Here is a 20,987-nt window from a genome sequence, read left to right as displayed (position 1 = left end):
AATTTGATAGGAATGAAGATATTTTTGACCCAGTGTCTGATGGAAAAGGGAAGCTGCCCCTGCTGCCTGGCCCTTTGGCCTCTCTAACAACAGGGCTCAGGCAAAACGTGCAGGATCAAACCTTAGCAGCTCCCCATGGGTGGGCCTGGAGACTCACTTGAAATTTCACTCACTTGAAATGTCTTACCCAACAAATGGTTTATAAGGATTTGACTTTAGATTCTGGGCTTTTGCCTGCCTGCTCAGGAGCAGTGTTGTGTGATCCCTGAGATGGGGTGTGCAGGGAGCAGTGACTGCCTTATCGGGGAGGTGGAGACTCTACTGCCCGTGTGCAGAATCACTCCACAAGCCTCAAAAATAGAAGCTTACCATATACTTGAAATTAATAACAACTGGTTTAACTTTGAGACCCCGAGTACCTGTTTATCTCTTTGTTTGCTGTTTTCCAGGCTGGCCGCAAAGAAAGAAGTGATGCCCTGAACTCTGCCATTGATAAAATGACCAAGAAGACCAGAGACCTGCGCAGGCAGGTGAGGAATGGTCAGAGGTGGTGCTGGCTGACACATGAGTGCAGTGCTGCATGCTGGGGATTTGTTCCTAGTGGCAGTGGGTTTGCTGGCCTGGCTACAGTGAATTAAAGGCCAGAAGCTTCCTGTGAGAAGCATGGGGTGGGAATGTAATTTCCTGTCAATTCCGTGTTAACTGTGTGGTACAGATGTTGGAGTCTTAATCCATTCTCATGGCAAGAGAGATTAAAAAACCTAACTAAAGTCCCCCAAAAAACAATTTTACTTGATGGACTTTGAAGATAATCAGTGATATTTTATAGTCCTGGTGGTGTTCATCTCAACATATTTTATTTGAGAACTGTATTTACGTAGCATCAGCCTTTTGTCTTTGGTTTTAAAGCAATATATTCCCATTTTTGAGTAAGCAAGAATATGGATCAGGTTTGTTGAAAAACATTTTTATTCTAGCAGAAAAATAAAAAAGTTAAATCAGTGTGTTGTTTAATCAGCTGAGGGAAAGCAGCAAATTTACTCAGACAAAACCAATATGAGCTGCTAAATCAATATTTGTGGCCAAACTGGTGACTTGCACTTCTATAACAAATCCATTTTTTAAGGAGATTTCATTTAAATTGAAGCAAAAAGTGTGTAGACAAGACTTAGTGCAGAGAAAGCCTTGGTCACACAAAGGAAAAAGGATCAATGACAAAAGTAGTTTAAGCTGTACATATTAATACAGTAAGAGGGGAACAGTGGTGGAACACTAGTGAAGAGTAACTCATTCTTTTATTTTTATTTTAGCTCCGCAAAGCTGTTATGGACCATGTTTCAGACTCTTTTCTGGAAACAAATGTTCCTCTTTTAGTATTGATTGAAGCTGCCAAGAATGGGAATGAAAAAGAAGTTAAAGAATATGCCCAGGTTTTCCGTGAACATGCCAACAAATTGATTGAGGTAAGATGGTGCAAATTAAAATTTAATTGTTGCTAGTTAAATTAAGGCAAGACTAGGCAAAACAGGTTTTTCAGTTCTGCTGAAGCACAAAGCAAATTCTGTGATAAATTTCCTTTTAAAATTTTATTTGAATGAATTTAAACACAATTTAATATTTAAATAATTGAAAATGTAAGCTTATCAAAAGGAGCTGTTAAATAACCCGTGTAGTTGTGGATATTACAATGTGAGTGTATGATAAAGGTTTTTGTTACTTGGGGGTGGTCAGTTGGAGTAAGGGAGATCAGGGCATGATTGTCCTGCTGGACAGTTTGACCCATTGCTTTGAAGCCTGGAGGGTTTTTCTTTCCAGTAAAATCCCACTCAACTCAAACAGGCCTTTTGTGTGAAGGCTTTCAGAATGAAGAGCTGCTTGTGTGTGTAAAGAGCAAACAGAACACTTGGAGTGACAGCACAACTGATCCCTGCCACCACTCTGTAAGGAAAACCCAAAGGCTCTCCAGCTGCTGGAACTGCAGAGCAGGGCTCTGACTCGGGGGAAAACCAGATTAAATGGGACCAATGTGTCTTAACTGGAATCCCAGGATCACTGAGGCTGGAAAATCCCTCCCAGCCCATCGAATCCAAGCTGATCCCCACCTCGTCCCCAGCCCTAGCACCGAGTGCCACCTCCAGTCCTGCCTTGGACACCACCAGGGATGGGGACTCCAAACCTCCCTGGGCAGCTCCTGCCAAGGTCTGGGCACCCTTTCCATGGGGAAATTCCTGCTGATGTCCAACCAGAGCCTCCCCTGGCCCAGCCTGTGGCCGTTCCCTCTTGATCTCTCACTCATTACCTGGGAGAAGAGGCTGACCCTCACCTGGCTGCTCCTCCTATTAGGGAGTTGCTTTCAGGGTCATTCATGCCCTGCTGAGGGAAGCAGGTTTCTGTGGGTGGTGTCTGCAGAGAGCAGCAGCAGAGCCTGCCCCTGTTCCATGGGTGGTGTCTGCAGAGAGCAGCAGCAGAGCCTGCCCCTGTTTACGGATCCACCTCGGGACTCCTGGCCCCTCGCCACCGCCATCGCGTGAGAGTTCTGTGCCAGCTGATGCTGAATGGCACGGAACAAACAGCTATAGGTATTGTTGGGGAAACATGCCACTAGGAATAAGTGTCAAAAACTCTTCCTGTGCTCTTCTGTGCTTTGAGGCTCTGGCTGGTTGTGCTGAACCTCAGCAGCTCCCCAGGAGCAGTCCCAGGCTGCTTCATGTTCTGCTCTCTCGGTGTCTCTGTTTGATAGTGGAGTCCATGTGTCTCCAAGGCTTGTGGGGAATACTCACACAGCTGGACACATTTAAATTGCTCAAGAATAAGACCAATCAGACATCAGTAAAAGTAGCTTCTGACTTGCACAATGTATTTTTGGTAGGGTTCTGAGTGAGCTTTGCAACTGCCCCGTAGTCCAGGGTGCATGAAGTTCATCCAGCTCTTTAGAGCTGCTGTCCAAGCAATGACAATCTTTTAATTCCTTGAAGGCATCCGTTTTTCTCTTTTGGCTTGTCATGTTTCAGCGTCAATGCTGTCCTCCTGGAGCTGCAAAGTTATTCTAATCTAAATTTTAAGTAACTGACGTTGTTCTGCAAAGCAGCATGTGGAAAGAAGGCAGGGCTGCTGTGCCCTGCCTTGGCAGCAGGATACAGCCTTGGGAACACTTTGAAGTGGGTTTGGTCTAAAGCCTCCCTTCTTCATGTTGCAAGCCTGGTTTATCTAGAAAATTATTTTTAGGGTTTGTTTACAGGAGAAGTTGAATCATGTAACAATAGCAGTGCCTCTTCTGCCAGAGTTTTGCTACCTCCTCAGCAGATGTGTGGAATTTATTGGCATAATTAAAAGGAATAATGGTGCTGTTCTGTCCCTGAACTTCTCCCCAGCCCTTGCCAGGTGAGCCCTTTCTCCCTGTCCCCTCGGAAGCCGTGTCCCACTGGAGCAGCCACAGTTCCATCCTCACTGGCACTGGCCCTACCTGGTATGCAAATGCCAGGCTGCAGAGGAGTTTTCCAGAGCCTTTGTACAGCCAGATTCTCTTGTCTTCCAAGGACTATTCCCCTGAAAGTAGAGATTCAGCAATATTTTTGACTGACATCAAAAGCTTCTGCTAAAATGATATGCTGCTGCAACAGCTTTTTGAAGGCTTGGTTATTGCTTTTGCTGTCTGAAATGTAACTGTAGTTGTAGTGTAGCATGATGTAGATGGTTTATGAACCTCTTCCCTGAATGGAGATGGATTAATATATACACTTAGCTTGGACAGAAGGGAATAGTGTTCCTGCAGACCCTTTGTCCTGAGGGGCAGGAGAGCCACCGGCATCGTATGAGATGTCAGATTCACTGTGCAGGAGGATGGGTTGGGGTGGGTTGCATTTGAAATGTCTTGTGCCTCTGCCAGAATGGAGAAGGATGTTTGCCAGTTCCCTCATGATTCTGCTCTTGGGCAGGAAACTCAGGAGAAACAACAAAAGATTGTGTAAGAGCAGCGCTGAAGATGTTTTGCCTGGTAAGATGGGCAGTGATTGCTTCCACTGCTTTCAGGGGAGATGAGTGTGCAGGGAGCTTATAAGAACTGCCCTCACAAGTGCTGCTGGGCGACTCAGGGCATCAAATGTGCCCAGCAGCTGCAGCACTGAGTGGGGCTGTGCTGTATCGTGCCCTGACAGGCTCCTGTGGTTTGGATGTAGAGGGGAGCGTGTCCTTCCTTTCCTCTGATGCTGAGTGGGGACAGGAAATGTGCAGGAGATCCTGCTCTGCCCAGGGGAGCTCAGCACATCCCCACTGCATTGCTGGGAGGGTTTGCACCTTGGGTTAATTCACCTGTGTCTGTGTGAGCTGGAGGAGGCAGTGAACCAGCCCCTGAGAGATATATAATGAGATAGATTTACTTTATTTCGTTTTTCACACTAAACTGTGGCAGGTGTTGGCTGGACAGGAGTGTCAATGCTGGTTCTGCCCTGGCTGAGCACAGGGAGTTCTTGCTCCTGCAGTGCAGAGCTGTTTATGGGCCCTCCAAGTACCCATAAAGAGATGCAAGCACATGATTTGGGTAATTTAGTTTTGAAATGTTCCCTTCTTGGCAGCACAGCACTGTCTGCTTTTGTGGTTTCTAATGCCCAGGCAGCCAAATTTGACCAAAAGGTGCAATAACCACAAAAAGCTGATTTGCCTACTGGGTCTGTGTCTTGTGGAGAATCCATACCAAGTGCATCCCAAAGGGTTCCCATCTAATTTGTTCCCCACATAGTAAAATCCTAACCCTTTCATCCTGCATTTTGAAAACTGAGGAACAGTAAAAGAGTAGAATGAGCCTTGTCTCAGTTGAATAATATGTTTCAAAGATAGCTTTCAAAATTACTATGTGCTAACAGACCATTAACTCTGGCTGGATTTTGTTAAAGGAGTTTAATTCAGGAATTGAGAAGCCGATTTCAATGTAACACACAAGAATAACAGAAAGGACAGCATTTGTGGAACCAGCCTAACAAAAAGTTAAATTCACTTGTAAACTATGGAAGTCTTCCCAAACTGCAGATGGTGAACTGCTAACTCCATTCCAGTTTTTTGCTACTGGGTGAGGCAGCCTTGGCTCTCCAGCCTGTCTTTTGCTCTTGAGGAAGGACGGCTTGGCACTGGCATCCTTGGAGTGCCTGTTCCTGCCCGGGGGCCGGGGCTGTCCTGCAGCATGGTGCCATCCACAGTGATGTCACCCAGCCCCACGCTGGCTCTTTGTCCCTGCCAGCTTTGAGCAGTGTTTGTGCTGAGCTGCCTTTGTGCCGCTCCCCGGGGATGCTTGGGCTGCTCCTGCAGAGGGAGAAAGCCAGACATGTTAAACAGAAACCTTTGCTACACTGTTGAATGCTTTAGAAAAGCAAAAATTAGCTTGTCAATTTGTCCGTGGTTACACTGTGACACAGTGTAACTCTGTGTAGTTTTAATGGAAAAGTTTTTCAGCCCTTAAGAGATTAGGAAATAAAAGGTAAATAAAGGAGAGCGTCCAGGTTCAAATCCTCCAGTTTGCTTGCTGAAGAATATTTTGGAGAATATATTTGGAGTTTGTAATTTCTTAAAAAGAACAAATGATCTCTTCTTCCTCTGGAACCCAGTACCCCCGTGTCAAACATTTTTCTCAACGTAAATTTTATTTTTTTCTTTTTCAAGAGAAATATTGGTAAGACCCAGGAGGCAAAAGCTCTCAGTGGTGTTTCATAAGCATTGATTTTTTTTCTAATTGCTTTAATTTATCTGAAAAGACTGCTCTATGCCTTTTTTTAATGTACTGGGTTGCATCTTGCATATGGAGTGATGATTTTCTCATTTTCAGTGAAACCCATGAACAGATGCAGACGGCAAATTTATTTGCTTGGAAAGAATCACATTTGGGCACTTGCAGCTCCATAAGCTTTCTGTAGCCTCTTGCTCTGACATTTCCCCCTTCTGTTGCCCTCACTGTCTAGCCCGATGTCCTGGAGTCATTCTTCAGTCTAAAATCTAAAAATACCCCTCTCCCAAAGCCTGAAGCCTTGCACACTTGCTTCATTTTTCTTGCAATTATCCTGATTTGCTCAGAGTTGCAGCCTGTGTGTTCTTGGGAGAGTCTTAGCAGCTGCAGCTTTTTTACATGTGAAAGGCTTTTTAAAAACGTGAAGTGGATAAAACATAGCTTGGATTTAAAATAAAAACTGGTTTTTGGAGGCACAGTGAAGGTCTTGGCTGTCCCCTGTTCATTGTCACTTACCTGGGCATGGCCGGGTACCATTTATTGCAAACAAAGCATGGAATGGAAGAATCCAGCAGATCCAGAAGTTAATCTGCTCTGACAGGATTATCCTTTGTGTCTATTAGCCACCTGATTTCCAGAGTTTCCACAGAGTTTTCCAAACCTCTTTGAAGGTGGCTTTGCTCATTCTTTCAAATGCTCTCCCCTCCTGCCTGCCAGCTCAGGGGTCAGTCAGTGCTGCCAGGCAGGGCTGAGGTTCCTAGGGAACAAGACAAGCACTTGGCACCCAACTCAGATATTGACTTGGAGTGTTTTTCTGAATTTTATTAAATCTCAAACCACAGCATTTTCCAGACTAGGGTCATTACCAGCGTACTTCAGCACCTATTTTTCCAGTACTCTCATTTACAGAGGGAAAAATATCTACCAACTCAGGTTTGTCTTTTATTGCTTTTATTTTTAAGGTAATTTTGTATTACAAGGGAATTGTCCTTGCAGTGTGGTCTGGAGAAAAGAGGCAGAGTTATTTCCCATTTAAAATGGAGATCAAAATGAGCAAAATGTCTCTTCCAAAGCACAAGCACGTTTTCTGTAATTTGTCTATAGATAGCCTTGGCAGCAATTTAAAACTGATGTCTCCAATAAATGACCAGTGTAACTCTAATGTGCCCTCTAAAGTCTGACACTCTTCAACAGCCAATGCACTTTCCTTGTAAGTTCATTTTATTAGTCAACTAATTCATAAATAAATTAAATTCTTCTCGTAGAACATGCTTTCCTTACATTCATAATCAGAAAAGCAGGGAAGCCTCAGCAGAAAAATGTTCCTACATTTTTCAACAAAACTGGATATACAAATTTAATACATCATACATAAGTAAAGGCAAGTGACCTTTTAATAGGATAACTTCTGTTCTTGTAAGGTTATTTTTTGAGGCCAGTCTTCTAATGCTACACCAAATAATGTATGAAAGGGTTTGTAGGATGCTGCTAGAGTTTAAAAATTATGTTGGAAGAGGAATAAGAGACTTCAGGGTAATCTTTCTGTGCAGATTTCATTGTGAGTGCACATGGGCAAGCCATGACAGTGAAACTGATGGGAGGGATGAAGGGATTGAATCCTCACAAATCTGGGCAGCCATTGGGCTGTCTGGAGACAATTTTTCTCTTTGGAAATACTCATGGTTTGCTGCTGCTCATGGAGAAGAGGCATTTCTGCCATACCTCAGCCACAGGGACAGTCACCTTGCTGTGTGACTGGAAAGGGCTTCCTCTGCACACCTGAACCAAGGCACGTGTGGAGGGGGTAGAATTTGGAGTTGAATGAGTTTGGAAGATATGAATGTGCTTTTTATTCCACTAGAAACTGCCCTGTGTTTGCTCTGTTCCTTTTTCCTTTGGAAAAAGAAGCTTTTTGGAAAGGGAAATGTGTAAAAGAGGTCAGGAGGTGTGAGAACAGTTGGGTTTAGGTGGTGTTGACATGATGTCTTCAGAGGTAGCTGAAAATCAATAGAGTCCTTTTGTTTCCCAGATATTTAAGTCTTAATTCCAGCAGCATTTTTAAGTGGCTTTTTTGGGTAAAGTTTTTTATAGATGTGGCATAAACGTTTTAATTCTTGATATTTAACTAAAAGCCTTGATACATGTCTGGATTTTCATCATCTTAGTCATTAGGAATATTGGATTATTAGTCATGTCATGTCATGAAGGAGGTGCCTGAAATCTGTGTGGAGCTCATTACTGACACTGTTTTGTCGTCTTCGTGAAGAGCACAGTGTACTGACAATTACAGTTACACTGCCATGAACAGTTGTCTGAATCACCAAAAACTGGTTTAAGCAGCTAATAATAGGCACCAAGTTGGAAGCCTTTAGTCAGATCAGAAGGCGGCATGTTCTGAGTGCTGAGCAAACTGAGATGGGAGAGAAGAACAATTTCACAGAATCCCAGACTGGTTTGAACTGGGAGGGACCTTAAAGCTCATCCAATTCCAATCCCCTTCCATGGCAGGGACACCTTCCACTGTCCCAGGCTGCTCCCAGCCCTGTCCAACCTGGCCTGGGACACTGCCAGGGATCCAGGGGCAGCCACAGCTGCTCTGGGCACCCTGTGCCAGGGCCTGCCCACCCTGCCAGGGAAGCAGTTCCTGGGAACGTGCCCAATATCCCATCCATCCCTGCCCTCTGGCAGTGGGAGCCATTCCCTGTGTCCTGTCCCTCCATCCCTTGTCCCCAGTCCCTCTCCAGCTCTCCTGGAGCCCCTTTAGGCCCTGGAAGGTGCTCTGAGGTCTCTCCAGAGCCCTTCTCTTTTCCTGGCTGAACACCCCCAGCTCTCCCAGCCTGTCTTCATTTCCACTTTGACAAACACAGAGACATTTTTGGATATGGATAATTATTTGGGTCCTGTCCAGATATCACTACTAGAAACACTTTTATTTTAAGGAAAGGTATTCGTGTTGCTAAGGAGCATCTCAGCTGAGGGTTTGCTCTGAAGGTTTCAGCTGAAGCTCAGCTCTCCATCTCCACCACCACCAGTGGTGTCATTGCTGTTGTGGTAGCTCAGATAGACTTGTGTAATTGATGTGGTTTGTGATTATAACAACATTTTAACACTTTAGCTTGTTTGTCTGAGGGAGGAATAGTTCCTGTGCCAGCAGCTACATCTGCTGCCACAGCTGCATCGACAAGGGGCACGTTGCCCGCACCGCACACTGCTGTTCCTGTGGCAGCCCTGCTTTCCCTCAGGTCTGTAGAGAGGATAATCCACCAGGCTGGAAATAAAGATATTGCTGCACTTTCCTGCCATGACTGTGGTTTATGCTATAGATGTGTTGATTTTCTTCAAACACCTCTTTTTTCTGTCTGATTGAAAACCTTTCCCATTGGCACGAGAGAAGGTGTCCCCATGCTGCCCTTGCTGCAGTGAATGGAGCCCAGTCTGGTCTGGCCTGATGCACAAACTCTGGGATTTCCAGCTGTGTGGAAAACTTCCCTTCTCTGTGAAATCTTGACAGCACATGGGTGGCTCTCTGCTGGGGAAGAACATTTCCTCAGGGCATGGAAGAAGCTCACCAGTGTGGAGCAGTACCAGGACAGCTGTACCTGGAATGGCACCAGGGAGCTGGAAAGGTGTTTGGAGACAGCTCTGGACAGGGTGAGAGGCAAGTGCAAAGCTGTATCCTTTAATTAGATTTTTAAACACTGAGATAGAGCTAGAAATGTGGAAGTACTAAGATGTAATCCCAAACAAAAGGTGGTTACCCATGGAAATACTGATTGCCTCAATATAACAGGGAGCAGAAGGTGCACAATACCTTTATTTTTATACTTTTATATTACATACCAGAGCATGGAGAGACAGAGCAAGGGGGAATGGCTTCCCACTGCCAGAAGGCAGGGATGGATGGGATATTGGGAATTAGGAATTGTTCCCTGGGAGGGTGGGCAGGTCCTGGCACAGGGTGCCCAGAGCAGCTGTGGCTGCCCCTGGATCCCTGGCAGTGCCCAAGGCCAGGCTGGACGGGGCTTGGAGCAGCCTGGGACAGTGGGATGTGTCTCTGCCCATGGCAGGGGATTGGAATTGGATGAGCTTTAAGGTCCCTCCCAGCCCTAATGGGTCTGGGATTCTGTGGTACTGTCTCTGATTTCTCTTGCCATGACTTACCAGCCTGACCATGTGACCTCCATTCCTCATTGTCCAAAATGCCAGCCCTTTGCTTGCCAGTTTTGTTCCAGTCAACTGAAACTTCCCCTCCTTGTGTTTATAGCCAGTCTTGGAATGAAAACTGTTCTCATCTTTGTGTGAGGCTGCAGAGCTCTGGAAATAGCAGTTCTCTCAGTTTGGTCCTTCGTTCTCCCCGGTGCTTTACGTCTGCAGTTTGTCTACATGTGCCTTGTTTTATTTAAAGACTTCTACTATTTTCAGTTAATACTTGGGGATTCTGTTGCCCACAACAAGCTCTTGCAAGGTACCTGCTGTGAAGCTGCAGCCACATGCTACTTAAGTCATATAAAATCACAAAGCAGCTGACAGCACGACACTGGTAATTCTCTGCACAGTCCCAGTGGATTTGATCCCTCGTCCTCCTCTATTAAAGAATTGGAGCTGGTTTCTGTAATTCCCAGTTAACTCTGACTCTGCAAAATGAGGGGTTTGTAGGGGTAGAGTTAACACATCTAGAGCTGTAACACTTCTCCCTCATGCAGCACCTGTTAGGGCTGGATGTTAAAATGCTCAGGTTCGTCCTAAATACTGAGTGTAGTGTACAGGTGAATAAATAAATGTATGGACTTAGTGAATAATGAAAGCCTTTCTGGAGAGGGATGGGGATTACATAATCAGCACATCTCTTCTGAGAGCCCTTGCTTGCCATTAGTTTTGCCAGAAGAGTTGTTTCTGCAGATAAATTAATTTCCTGAGCTTTGACCAGTGTGAAGGGAATTGGGACAGATCTTTTTTAACATGAAGGAGGAAGAAATTAGCTGTGCTCTGTTTGAATTTTGTGAGAATATCAAACACACTTTTCTTTAGCAAATTCCTAGGAGGAAGATGTTCAGTGGCTGCCTGTCCATTCTTTCTTTTTTTGCTTTCAAAATGGGTGATTTTTTTAAAGCTGCTTCCCAGAGAAATTGTAAAATGTAAAGAAAAAAAAAATAGAACAAGCAGCTGAAGTTTTGAAGTTTAATCAGAAATGAAAATGCCAGGAACACCTTTGAAAAGCTTGGTTTCCGTGGCATTGAAATTCCCAAAGTATCTATGTACACATGGATGTGGGTTTGTTATTTTTGTGCAAGAGTTTTTGAGTACCAGTTATGAGAGCATTCTGCTTAATGTTAAATTGAAAAGTTTCTCAGTGTAAGACAGTCAGAAAACTTCTTTCTGCAATGCTATTTTTACAACTCGTTCAAATGAGAGTGTCCAGACTCGGAGAATTCAATTAGTGAGTGTTTGGCTCCTGCACAGCAATGTGTAATCCTGGGCTGTGGCAATGCTGGGTGGCAGAGCCAGCTCTGACAACATTCAATTATGCAACAATAAACACATTGCAGAGCCTTCTTGAGGCTGCACCAGCTTGGGATGGTTGTAGCAGCACCACTTTTGCCTTCTTGACTGCCTGAAGAAGCTGTCCTAAAAACTTGACCTATAAATAAGGAGGAAAACCTGGGTGGTGTTTCTGTGAAGTCAGTCCAGGTACATAATTAAGACGTTTTAACACATTTATTGTCAGCCTTCAAAACCCTTGAAAAGGAAGGTTTAAAGTGCTAGAGATTATAATTCTTCTTTTTTTTTCCTGTTGCATCTTTTGTCTCTTGTTGAAAAAGCAATTGGCCAGTCCTTCAATAAAGAGTTCCCTGTAAAGTAACCCCCCTGCCTAAGCCAGGGAGGCTGGGCAAAAAGAAGGCAGAAAAATAAAAAGCTGGAGCATTTTTACACAGAATGACAGAATGTTCTGAGTTGGAAGGGGCCCACAAGGATCATAAAGTCCATCTCTTCAGTGAATGGGGGTCAGACCCACAACCATGGTGTTATTATTAGCACTTTGTTATTATTAGACTATGTTCAATAGTGTAATTTAAGAAGGTTAACACTGACCCCAAAATTGTGTAGTTGAGGCTGCTGCAGTTTTTTTATTGCTGGAAGACTTAACCTTAGTCACGATCTGAACAAACTTCAAGTTTAACAAAAAAACATAACCAGAAAATGTATTTCATGTGGAAAAGGTACAACCTCTGTCTTGTCAAGGGAGGCGGTTCTCTGCCACCAATTGTTACTAATGGTAAAAAGAACAGCTTTAGAAATGTCAAGTTTTTCCTGATTTAAATATTAGTAAATTCTGAAGAGTCAAAGTTAACTAGAATTTGAGATGGAATCACTCTGTGGCAGATGGTACAATATTTTTTTAGTATTGAAGTTACACCTTCTTACTAATAACATATTCCCAGCTGACCCTTTGGCTTGAGGTAACATCTGCCTCTCAAAAGGAACCATTTAAGTTATGCTTCCTCCAAAGGCAAAAAACCATGGAATCATTTAAATTGGAAAAGCCCTCTGAGATCCTCAAGTCCAACTGTTCCCCCAGCACTGCTAAGGCCACCTCTAAACCCTGTAACCAAGTGTCACATCCACATGGCTTTTAAATCTCTCCAGGGATGGTGACTCCACCACTGCTCTGGGCAGCTCTGCCAGGGTTTGACAGGGCTTTCAGTGAAGAAACTTTCTCTAAAATCCACCCTGAGCCTCCCCTGGCCCAGCCTGAGGCCGTTCCCTCTTCTTCTGTCCGTGTTCCCTGGAGCACAGCCCGACCCCCCGGCTGTCCCCTCCTGTCAGGAGCTGTGCAGAGCCACAAGGTCCCCCTTGAGCCTCCTTTTCTCCAGGCTGAGCCCCTTCCCAGCTCCCTCAGCCTCTCCTGGGGCTCCAGCCCCTTCCCAGCTCCGTTCCCTGCCCTGGACACGCTCCAGCCCCTCCAGGGCTCTCTGGCCATGAGGGCCCAGAACAGGACACAGCCCTGGAGATGCCCCAGCAGGGCCAGCACAGGGGACAGGCCCTGCCCTGGTCCTGCTGCCACCCATGGCTAGCACAGCACAGGGGAAATTGGCCTCTGGCACCCCTGGGCTCATGTCCAGCCACTGGCACAGCACCCCCAGGCCTTTCCTGCTGGACATTCCCCAGCCTGGAGCATCCCTGGGGTTGTTGTGATCCCAGGGCAGGACCCAGCACCTGGCCTGGTTGAACCCCATACAGCTGTCCTCAGCCCATGGATCCAGCCTGTTCAGATCCCTCTGCAGAGCCCTCCTGCCCTCCAGCAGATGCACTCTCTCTCCTTTCCAGCGTGGTGCTGTGTGTGCAGTTACTGAGGCTGCCCTCCATCCCCTCACCCAGGTCACCAATAAAGACATCAAACAGGCCTGGCTCACTGGTGACTGGCCTGGATTTAGGGCCATTCAGCTCCCTCATTGTGCCAACACCAGAGCCGCTCACCTCAAATCATCTTGCAGTGTGCTGATGTCATCATTGAGAACAGGGATATTGGAGTTTCAAAAACAGCTCAGGGCATGAACGCCCCTTTCCAGACGAGCCTGCCCAGCTGTTCTGCTTGGCACCACGAGTTTTGGGCACTGCATTTGTCACTGGGGGGAAATTTAAGCTCATTCCTCTAAATACCAGCAGCTGCTTGAGGTCTGCCCTGCCTTGAGGGGTCTGAGAAGCCATCTCTGGGCCGTGGCTTTAGACTCTGAACAGAGAGAGCCTTGAAATCTGCTTTTAAATCAGTCTGTCAGCAGTGAGAGGTGTCTGAACTGCGCTCGGCTACAGGCTCGGGCTGTCTTCATTCCCACTGTATTTTTAACTTTTTTCAAGAGATTGCTCGTTGTGCTGATTACATTATTTGCCATGGTTTTGTCTCCTTTGATGCCTGTGCCAGTAGTGCTTATGTAAAGGGACTTGATGATATTGAATGGTAAGAATGAACAAATGCAGCAGGAATTCAACTGCTATTTTGCTCTCAAGCACAAGTGTTCTTCCTTCTAAATCAAGTCTGACCACTTACTATGTCAGTCAGCTGCTTTTGTTGAAGACATGGAGAAACTATTTAATTCACATTTGATTTAAGGGAAATTTTTGTTCCCTTGAGGTGCATTATTTAATTTAGAAGTTTTGGAAATGTATGATTTCCAAGTGCTCTCTGGGCTTTGAAAGAGTTGATCTTAATCTCAGCTACAAAATCCAATGTATTTTGGGTGTGTGCCAAATAACTGGCCAGCACTACCCTATCCTCTGAAGAGAGAGGGAGTTTGAAGTTATTTGTCAGATCACCCAGGAATTATTGAAGATGAGTCTTTTCAGGTACTTTTAAAATTGAATTTCTTAATCCTGCAGCCATCCACCTCAGCTGGTACATGCAATTTCAGAATTCATGTTACAGAGCACCTGATAATTACTAACAGTTTAAAATTCCTCACTCTTACATCATTTACAACTTGATTAATTAATAGACACAACTCTTCTTAAATTCCAAATTTTGAGAGGCTTGTGAGTGTTTTCCAGTAGTTTACAGAGCCTTCCCATGGGTGCAATAAACGCTGCACTGCTGTGAATTTACAGCCCTGTCTGCAGCACTCTGAAGTCGTCTCAGCTGCTGCCATGTCTGTGCCTCGCTGTGATGTTCAGCAGAGTTTGCAGGGAAGTTTGTGTGCTGATCTGGCAGAGAAAGCCCGGTTCTGCCAGAGTTGTTGGATGAGCGTGCTGAAATGAAGGGTTGAGCTCTGGAGCCGCAGCCTGGGATGGGATGTGGCAGCCAACAGTTGGATTGTCTTAAACTGCCAAAGACCCTCAGTCAGGGAAGCACACACGCTTCTTTCATGAGGGCTGGCAGCGCCAGTCGTGTGCTTCCTAAAGAAGAATTGCCATCAGTTGGGTATTCAGAAGAAAAATGACTGTTCAAAAATGACTGTGCAAAAAAGCAAATTTTCATTATACCACAGCGGGGACACTCCATTATTAACTTCTTTGCCTCTCTGTGTTCAGACAGAGCAGGGTTTCTGTGTGCTTGATTCATCACACTTGGCTTGAGAGACAGCACAACATCTCCAGATATCGGAGAGGCTGATTTTGTGGTGCTTCAATGTCGCTTTTATTCTGCCCCTACTCAATAGAGCTTTGTGTTCTCCTGGCTCCTAGAGGTTGTAATGCTGCTGTGGAGGCAGGAATGATGGGGAAATATGGACCATAAAAAATATTGGCAAACTGGTGTTTCTGAAAAATATGACCTGTGCTTAAACCAACAGCAAAATCTTTATTTGACTTTTAAATCATGGCATCTGATTGTCTTTTGATTCTTGTGAGCCTCTAAACAAATGATGTACTTTTACATCTTCCCAGCATCTCACTGGGAACTAGGGATTCAAGGCATGGCAGATAGACAGGAAAACCCCGCAGTGTTCAGACACAATCCCTGTGTGAGAGGGTGTTCCTGTTTGCTGGGGTGCTGTGCAGAGGGGCAGGGCTGGAGCTGTCACGGGTGGTGGCAGAGAGGAGGAGCACAGAGCCCAGGCTCAGCTGGCCCTGCTGCACAGAGCTGGGGACATCCTGCAATTCACCCGTGCATGTGTAGGACTTGAATCCAAACACAAGTGGAAGAGAAACTTCAGGAGCAGGACACAAATATTCCTGAGAGCTGGCAGGGATTCCTCTGTGTTGTTGACGCTGCTCAGTCTTTCTCTCAACTTCAGTTTGTTTTCCTCCAAATATGTGTTGGCACATCTGTTTGCTTGCTTGTTCTGTGCTGGAAACACCTCTCCCCTTGACACCCCTGCTTTCCATCCTCTGTAACTTGGCTTGGAGCTGGAGGGAGGAAGAGGCCATGTACTTTGTACTTTGGGAACTTGATTTTGTTTCCCCAAATTGATAATGAGATTGGTAAAAAATGCTGTTCAAGTGTAGTGGCACGTGCTTGATGATTTGCAGGACAGTAATGTATTCTGTGTGGGAACATCTGCCGTGAGGGAAGGGCTTGGGGAGGGGGAAAAGCATGTGGTAGAGCTGCAGATACTACTTCAAAATTACTTACATGAATGCAAAGAATAGTTTAATTAAAGGCAGAATGCAAATTCCCCAGCTTATAGAGAAAAGTATCTGGAGAAGTCTGGTTCAGTGGTGTTACTGAGCATCTGCTGGCTCCTGGTGATGCTTTTATGGCACATTTACAGGGGGCTTTGCAGGTTGCTCAGCCTCTGGAAGGACAGTACTCGGTGTTCGTCTCAGTTCACTTGCTGCTATTTTTACAGCTTTCTGTGTTCAAATGGCTCAGAATAACATGCTTGTCATTCACCTGTCAGCTGAGAAATGTAACTTATTTCAGACTTCCTTCCCCTGAGAGTAGCTCTGGGATGAGGAATATCTTCAATTACCAAAAAATTCTATGCTGTCCCCATCCTCCGTGCTCTGAAAAAGCAGGTGTTTACAGAGGTCCCTGCTTCAGGCTGACCTAGTTAAGGGTGATGCTGTGCAGCAGCAGGTCAAGGTTGTGGAGTAAAGTTTTTAGCATCATAAGAGATCCTATTCACATTTTGGAGGCCTGTGGATGCATCATGAAGATCTCCTGTACCGGTTTTATTTGATGACTTGCAGCACAGGGGAGGGCTGGAGGAACACGGCCAGGCCTTACCTGACCTGTCCTGTCACAGAGGGGCCCTCATGGAACACCAGCAGCCAGCTCAGCTCTGTGGGGTTCCTGCTGTCTCTCCCTGGTGGGATTGGGCTGTTAAACTGACTGCGGCTGCTGCCAGTACTGCTTTTCAGCATTACTGTGATCATGGCTAGCAGTGATTGCTGCCCTGTTTGATGGCTGGGGTGAGAGCTGGACCTGCCCCAGCACCCAGAATGCCCCGAGCCCCGGGCTGATCCCACAGCAGGGCAGGGGGGATCCTGCCCCTGTGCTCAGGTGGGACCCCACCTGCAGAGCTGCCCCAGCCCTGGCCCAGCACAGGGAGGAGCTGCAGCTGCTGGAGCCAGGCCAGAGGAGGCTCCAGGATGAGCAGAGGGATGGAGCAGCTCTGCTGGCAGGAAAGCCTGGCACAGCTGGGAATGTTCACCTGGAGAGGAGAAGCTTTGGGGTGACCTCACTGTGGCCTTGCAGGGCCTGAAGGGGCCAACAAGAAACATGGAGAGAGACAATTGATAAGGGATGGAGGGAGAGGACTCAGGGAATGGCTCCTAGTGCCAGAGGGCAGGGCTGGATGGGATCTTGGGAATTAGGAATTGTTGCCTGTGAGGGTGGGCAGGCCCTGGCCCAGGGTGCCCAGAGCATCTGTGGCTGCCCCTGGATCCCTGGCAGTGCCCAAGGCCAGGCTGGACAGGGCTTGGAACAGCCTGGGACAGTGGGAGGTGTCCCTGCCATGGCAGGGGGTGGCACTGGATGGGCTTTCAGGTCCCTTCAATGCAAACCAGTCTGGGATTCCATGATCCACAGCATTAGAATTTTATGTCCACAGAAGGAACAGGTGTCATTAGTGGTTTCAAAACTCTTTAGAACAGAATGAATGTAGAATCTTTTTGTTCCATGATGGGTTACTGGTTAGTGGTCACTGTTGGGATTAGGCAAAAGTTTTCTCCAGAAGGAAATACCCCCAATTCTAACAGCTGTGTTTTGTTTTCTCCTCCCTCTCATGCAGGTTGCCAACTTGGCCTGCTCCATCTCCAACAACGAGGAGGGTGTGAAACTGGTTCGCATGTCAGCCAGCCAGCTGGAGGCCCTGTGTCCCCAGGTAAGGAGGGGCTTCCCAGCAAGAGACAAACCCCACCCAGCTGGTGCTGCTTAGGACTACTCAGCTCTCACAGGGGCTGGCTGTGACTTGCTGCAGAACTTGATTTTTTCCCTTTACTACATGCAGAGGATGAAATGCAGCATAGGCATCAGGACTTGGGAACTTTAAAATCCATGGCAAAGGAACCACTGATGTGAAAGGGTCATTTTTATGTCATAGCTCTAATTCCATTTGGCCAGGGTGTGCCAGTAACCTGCAGTTAGTAAATGTGGGAAGCTTCAGTGGTTTTCTGTGCACATCTGTGCTGCAGGAAGGTGCCTTGTGAAGGTGCTAGCACTGCTCCTGGGCATGCTGTAAGATGAATTATAAAATACTATTTTTGCCTGAGTAGAATATAAATATGCCAAATAATCTTCCCGATGGAGTAGGATGAGAGGAAGTTGGCTATGTGTGAACAGTGTGAGCCTGGCTGAGACTACCTTTTAATTAATAACTTTTTAATGGAAACAAGGAAATTAAGTTTATATAAGCACTAGACTATCCTCTTCCTTTTTGACAGCCTGGTGTTTTAAATGTCAACAACTACATACTTGGATGAACCCCTGAAGACTGTAGGGTGCTGTTGATTTGTGTAATTTACATTTTTTAAAGCAAGAGGAAATTCAGATCTAAAACATCCAAATAAGCTGTTGTTGCTAAGGAGGAGCTAACAGAAAATATATACTCAGAAAAATTGGTAAAATGGCATTTTATGAACATAAAGTGTATCGTCGCAGGATGACTTGGAATTTCTCCAGGCTTTCTCATCTGTATTGGTCTTTTTAATCAAAAAACTGTCAAAAGGAAGAGAGGTGTTCACCCGTACCGGCCCCTGCAGGAGGGGATTTGGAGGGAATAGGTGAAGGCAGTGAGGAGCAGGACTGGTTTACCTTCTGTGTGGCCTGCAGGTAACTGTGCTATTGAACAGGTGAAGACAGGCCCCTGAACATAAAGCCTAAAACGTTAAATCTAATGTTCAATCCTAATCCTTTGGGCATCTCAGGGTGGCTCTCTGTGCTCCCACTCCTGCATTTGGCTGAGCAGTTCTCTGCCCCTGCCCTGGGGTGAGGGCTGTGCATGGCTGCTGAAACAAAGGTCAAGTTTTGCAGTTGGAATGAAGCATGTGGAAGAAAAAGCTTTTAGAAATCCATCTTCCCTGATATGAGGGCTTGCTCTTTCCTGAAGGAGCCAACTAGACTGATGTAAGTTTTTTTTTAGTTATCTCCCAGAATATGGGTGTCTAACACAGGGTGTTCCAAACAAATGCTGCTGCTTTTGAAAATAATCATCTGAAGAAAGTTAGGTTCTCTTTGAATCTAAGTGTTTCTGGTGGTTGTCCAAGTCTGTGGGGGTGTTTTCCTCCCCCCATTGCTGAAATTGTGTGTATTTCAGACTCTTCTATCTTTGCTGTTCCAACAACTAACTGCTTATTTAAATAAATCTACTCCTGGATAAAATAAGCACCATGGTAGTCAGCATGAAATAATGACCCAGCTGTAGTCACCAGTGTAGCCACATCTCCTGAAGTGCAGCTGTTAACCTTTGACTTTGGGGATTATGGACAATATATTTAACACACATTGGAAGCTCTGAGTATCTATAAATGCACAAGGGCTTTAACTGATGGATTTTGGCTTTACAAAGGTCACATCTCTGAACTTCCAAACCTACAGTTGAGATGCTCCACTGCAGTCTTGCCTTAATTTCAGGGTCATCACCAAGAGATTAGAAAATGACACTATAGATGTTCATAGCAGTTGAAAGAGTGCTTTTATATTACATTACATGCTCTTGGGTTGATTCTTTAATGCTCTAAGAGTATTTAAACATGTTGTGAATCCTGAGGGATAATTAGAGGCAGTTGTCTAAGCTGTTTTACAAATGGCATCTGTGTTTTCTGGTAACAATAGCTGGTCTGGTGCCAGTGCAAGCAGCACAGCTCTCCATCCTCCTCCTCCTCCTCAGTTACCTTCCTCAGCTTGTCCCCAAACCTCGGGTATTCTCCACAATCTCTAAAAGATTCTCAATATCAAGAACAGCAAAGTGAGATTTTATTTCATTTTCTAGACAATTACCTATTTATTTTGCAGTTTATTCCTGATGAGATTTGCAGCTGCTTCTTGAATCCTCTTAGGTGGCTGTGCTGAACAAATGTGTGCATTAGGCATAAGATACAGGTTAAACCCAAGATTATATGCCCTAAATGTTTTTGGAAGGGTTTTTTTTGTTTGGGTCAGATGGTATTTTTCCAGGAAGATGTTGGATTCAAAAGGAATCAAGTCAATCAGTAATTACAATAGTCCCAGAAACGTCAAGATACCAGTAGCACACAGAAATACAATGTATGAGATGTAATTCAAAGTATTGCTGTGCTTGAGAGATGAAACTGAAATTTAATGCACTTGAGTCCCAGGTAACCTCTTAAATAGTTTATCTGAGTAGAAGCCATTCTGGAAGTAGGGAATTCCTGGTTAAAGAATGATTTCTGCAGAAATCAATCTGTAGAGTTAATTATAAAAGCTGTAGCTCAAATAGAGCAGTAATTCGCTCCCTTGCCATCAGCAGCCGTTGAACTGGCAGCAGGAGGAAGGGACCTGCAACTCTTCAAGCTGTCTGGGGAAAACCTGGAAGATTTGTTGGTATTGACAAGCAGTCAGTCCTTGCCAGTGTCACCCTTGGGTTCAGACCTCCTCAAGTTTAAATTTTTCTTTGAGGAAAAAGAAAATGCTGAAAATTTTTCATCAAAAGGTCTCTACAGAAACAAGCAGTCAATTTATTTAGCATGGTTTTGTTACTGGAAATCAGCTCTTCCTCAGGAGTAACATCATCCTTCCTGCTTGTGGGTCCCCAGCCAATTAGCGCAGAAATTAATGTGAAGTTGAAGACTTAATGGGATATTTAGAGCTCCCTTTGAGGGTGCAGGAGGAGCTGTTGGGATCAGCTGTGCCAGAGTAGCCAGCTGGGTGGTTTTAGTCTGGTTTTACAGGGCAGAAGTAAGGCAGCTTCAGTTGGTCTGAAGCTGTGTCTTCTTCCTCAAGCCCTGATTTACCAGCCTGCCTGAATTCTTTTGAGAATTGCTGGAATTCTGTGTGTGGGAGGAACCAGCTTTGTCCAGCACCTCACAGGAGTTCCCTCAGCCCTGCCTCACTCTCCTGCTTGCTGGGAGCAAGCCAGGCTGGAGTGGGTTAAGATGAAGGAGCAAAGGTCTCCATCACTACAGTTAAATTTAAAAAAAAATGCTTGAACTGTCTTTCTTAATGGAAATGGAAAATTACTGCTGTGAAATGCTTGGAACAGCTGCCTGTGCCTGCCTTTGCCTCGCAGAGCAGGGGTGAAGTTTTCTTTGCCTTCTCACTGAACACAGAGCTTGTCAGTGGTGAATTAGGGAAAGGTTTTGTTTATCTTGACTCAGAAACCTGGATCCTCGCTCCCAGCTCTGGTGGCTGCACTCATAAACCAAGTCCAAGAAGGACTTGCTT

The 20,987-nt window shown here is 45.5% G+C and overlaps 1 protein-coding gene and 1 long non-coding RNA gene across 6 annotated transcripts in view; one reads left to right on the top strand and one right to left on the bottom strand.

Moving 5' to 3' along the window:
* The window catches only part of CTNNA1 (catenin alpha 1), a 117,624-nt gene that overhangs the window by 68,084 nt on the left and 28,553 nt on the right, over positions 1-20,987 (top strand). For all 5 annotated transcript variants that reach the window (XM_064387996.1, XM_064387997.1, XM_064387995.1 and 2 more), the window contains 3 exons: positions 450-530; positions 1,311-1,463; positions 17,377-17,469. In XM_064387996.1, coding sequence (XP_064244066.1) covers positions 450-530; positions 1,311-1,463; positions 17,377-17,469 — 327 coding nt within the window. The remainder of the gene's footprint in view (positions 1-449; positions 531-1,310; positions 1,464-17,376; positions 17,470-20,987) is intronic.
* Positions 5,080-13,352, bottom strand: LOC135280126 (uncharacterized). The gene is made up of 3 exons (XR_010347183.1): positions 13,187-13,352; positions 6,227-6,467; positions 5,080-5,292 (listed from the first exon to the last, which is right to left on the bottom strand). It is a non-coding gene; the product is annotated as an uncharacterized LOC135280126 (long non-coding RNA).

The sequence above is a fragment of the Passer domesticus genome, chromosome 13 (genome assembly GCF_036417665.1).
Source record: "Passer domesticus isolate bPasDom1 chromosome 13, bPasDom1.hap1, whole genome shotgun sequence".
In the NCBI taxonomy this organism is placed as follows: domain Eukaryota; kingdom Metazoa; phylum Chordata; class Aves; order Passeriformes; family Passeridae; genus Passer; species Passer domesticus.
This window is presented reverse-complemented; position numbering and strand designations above follow the sequence as displayed.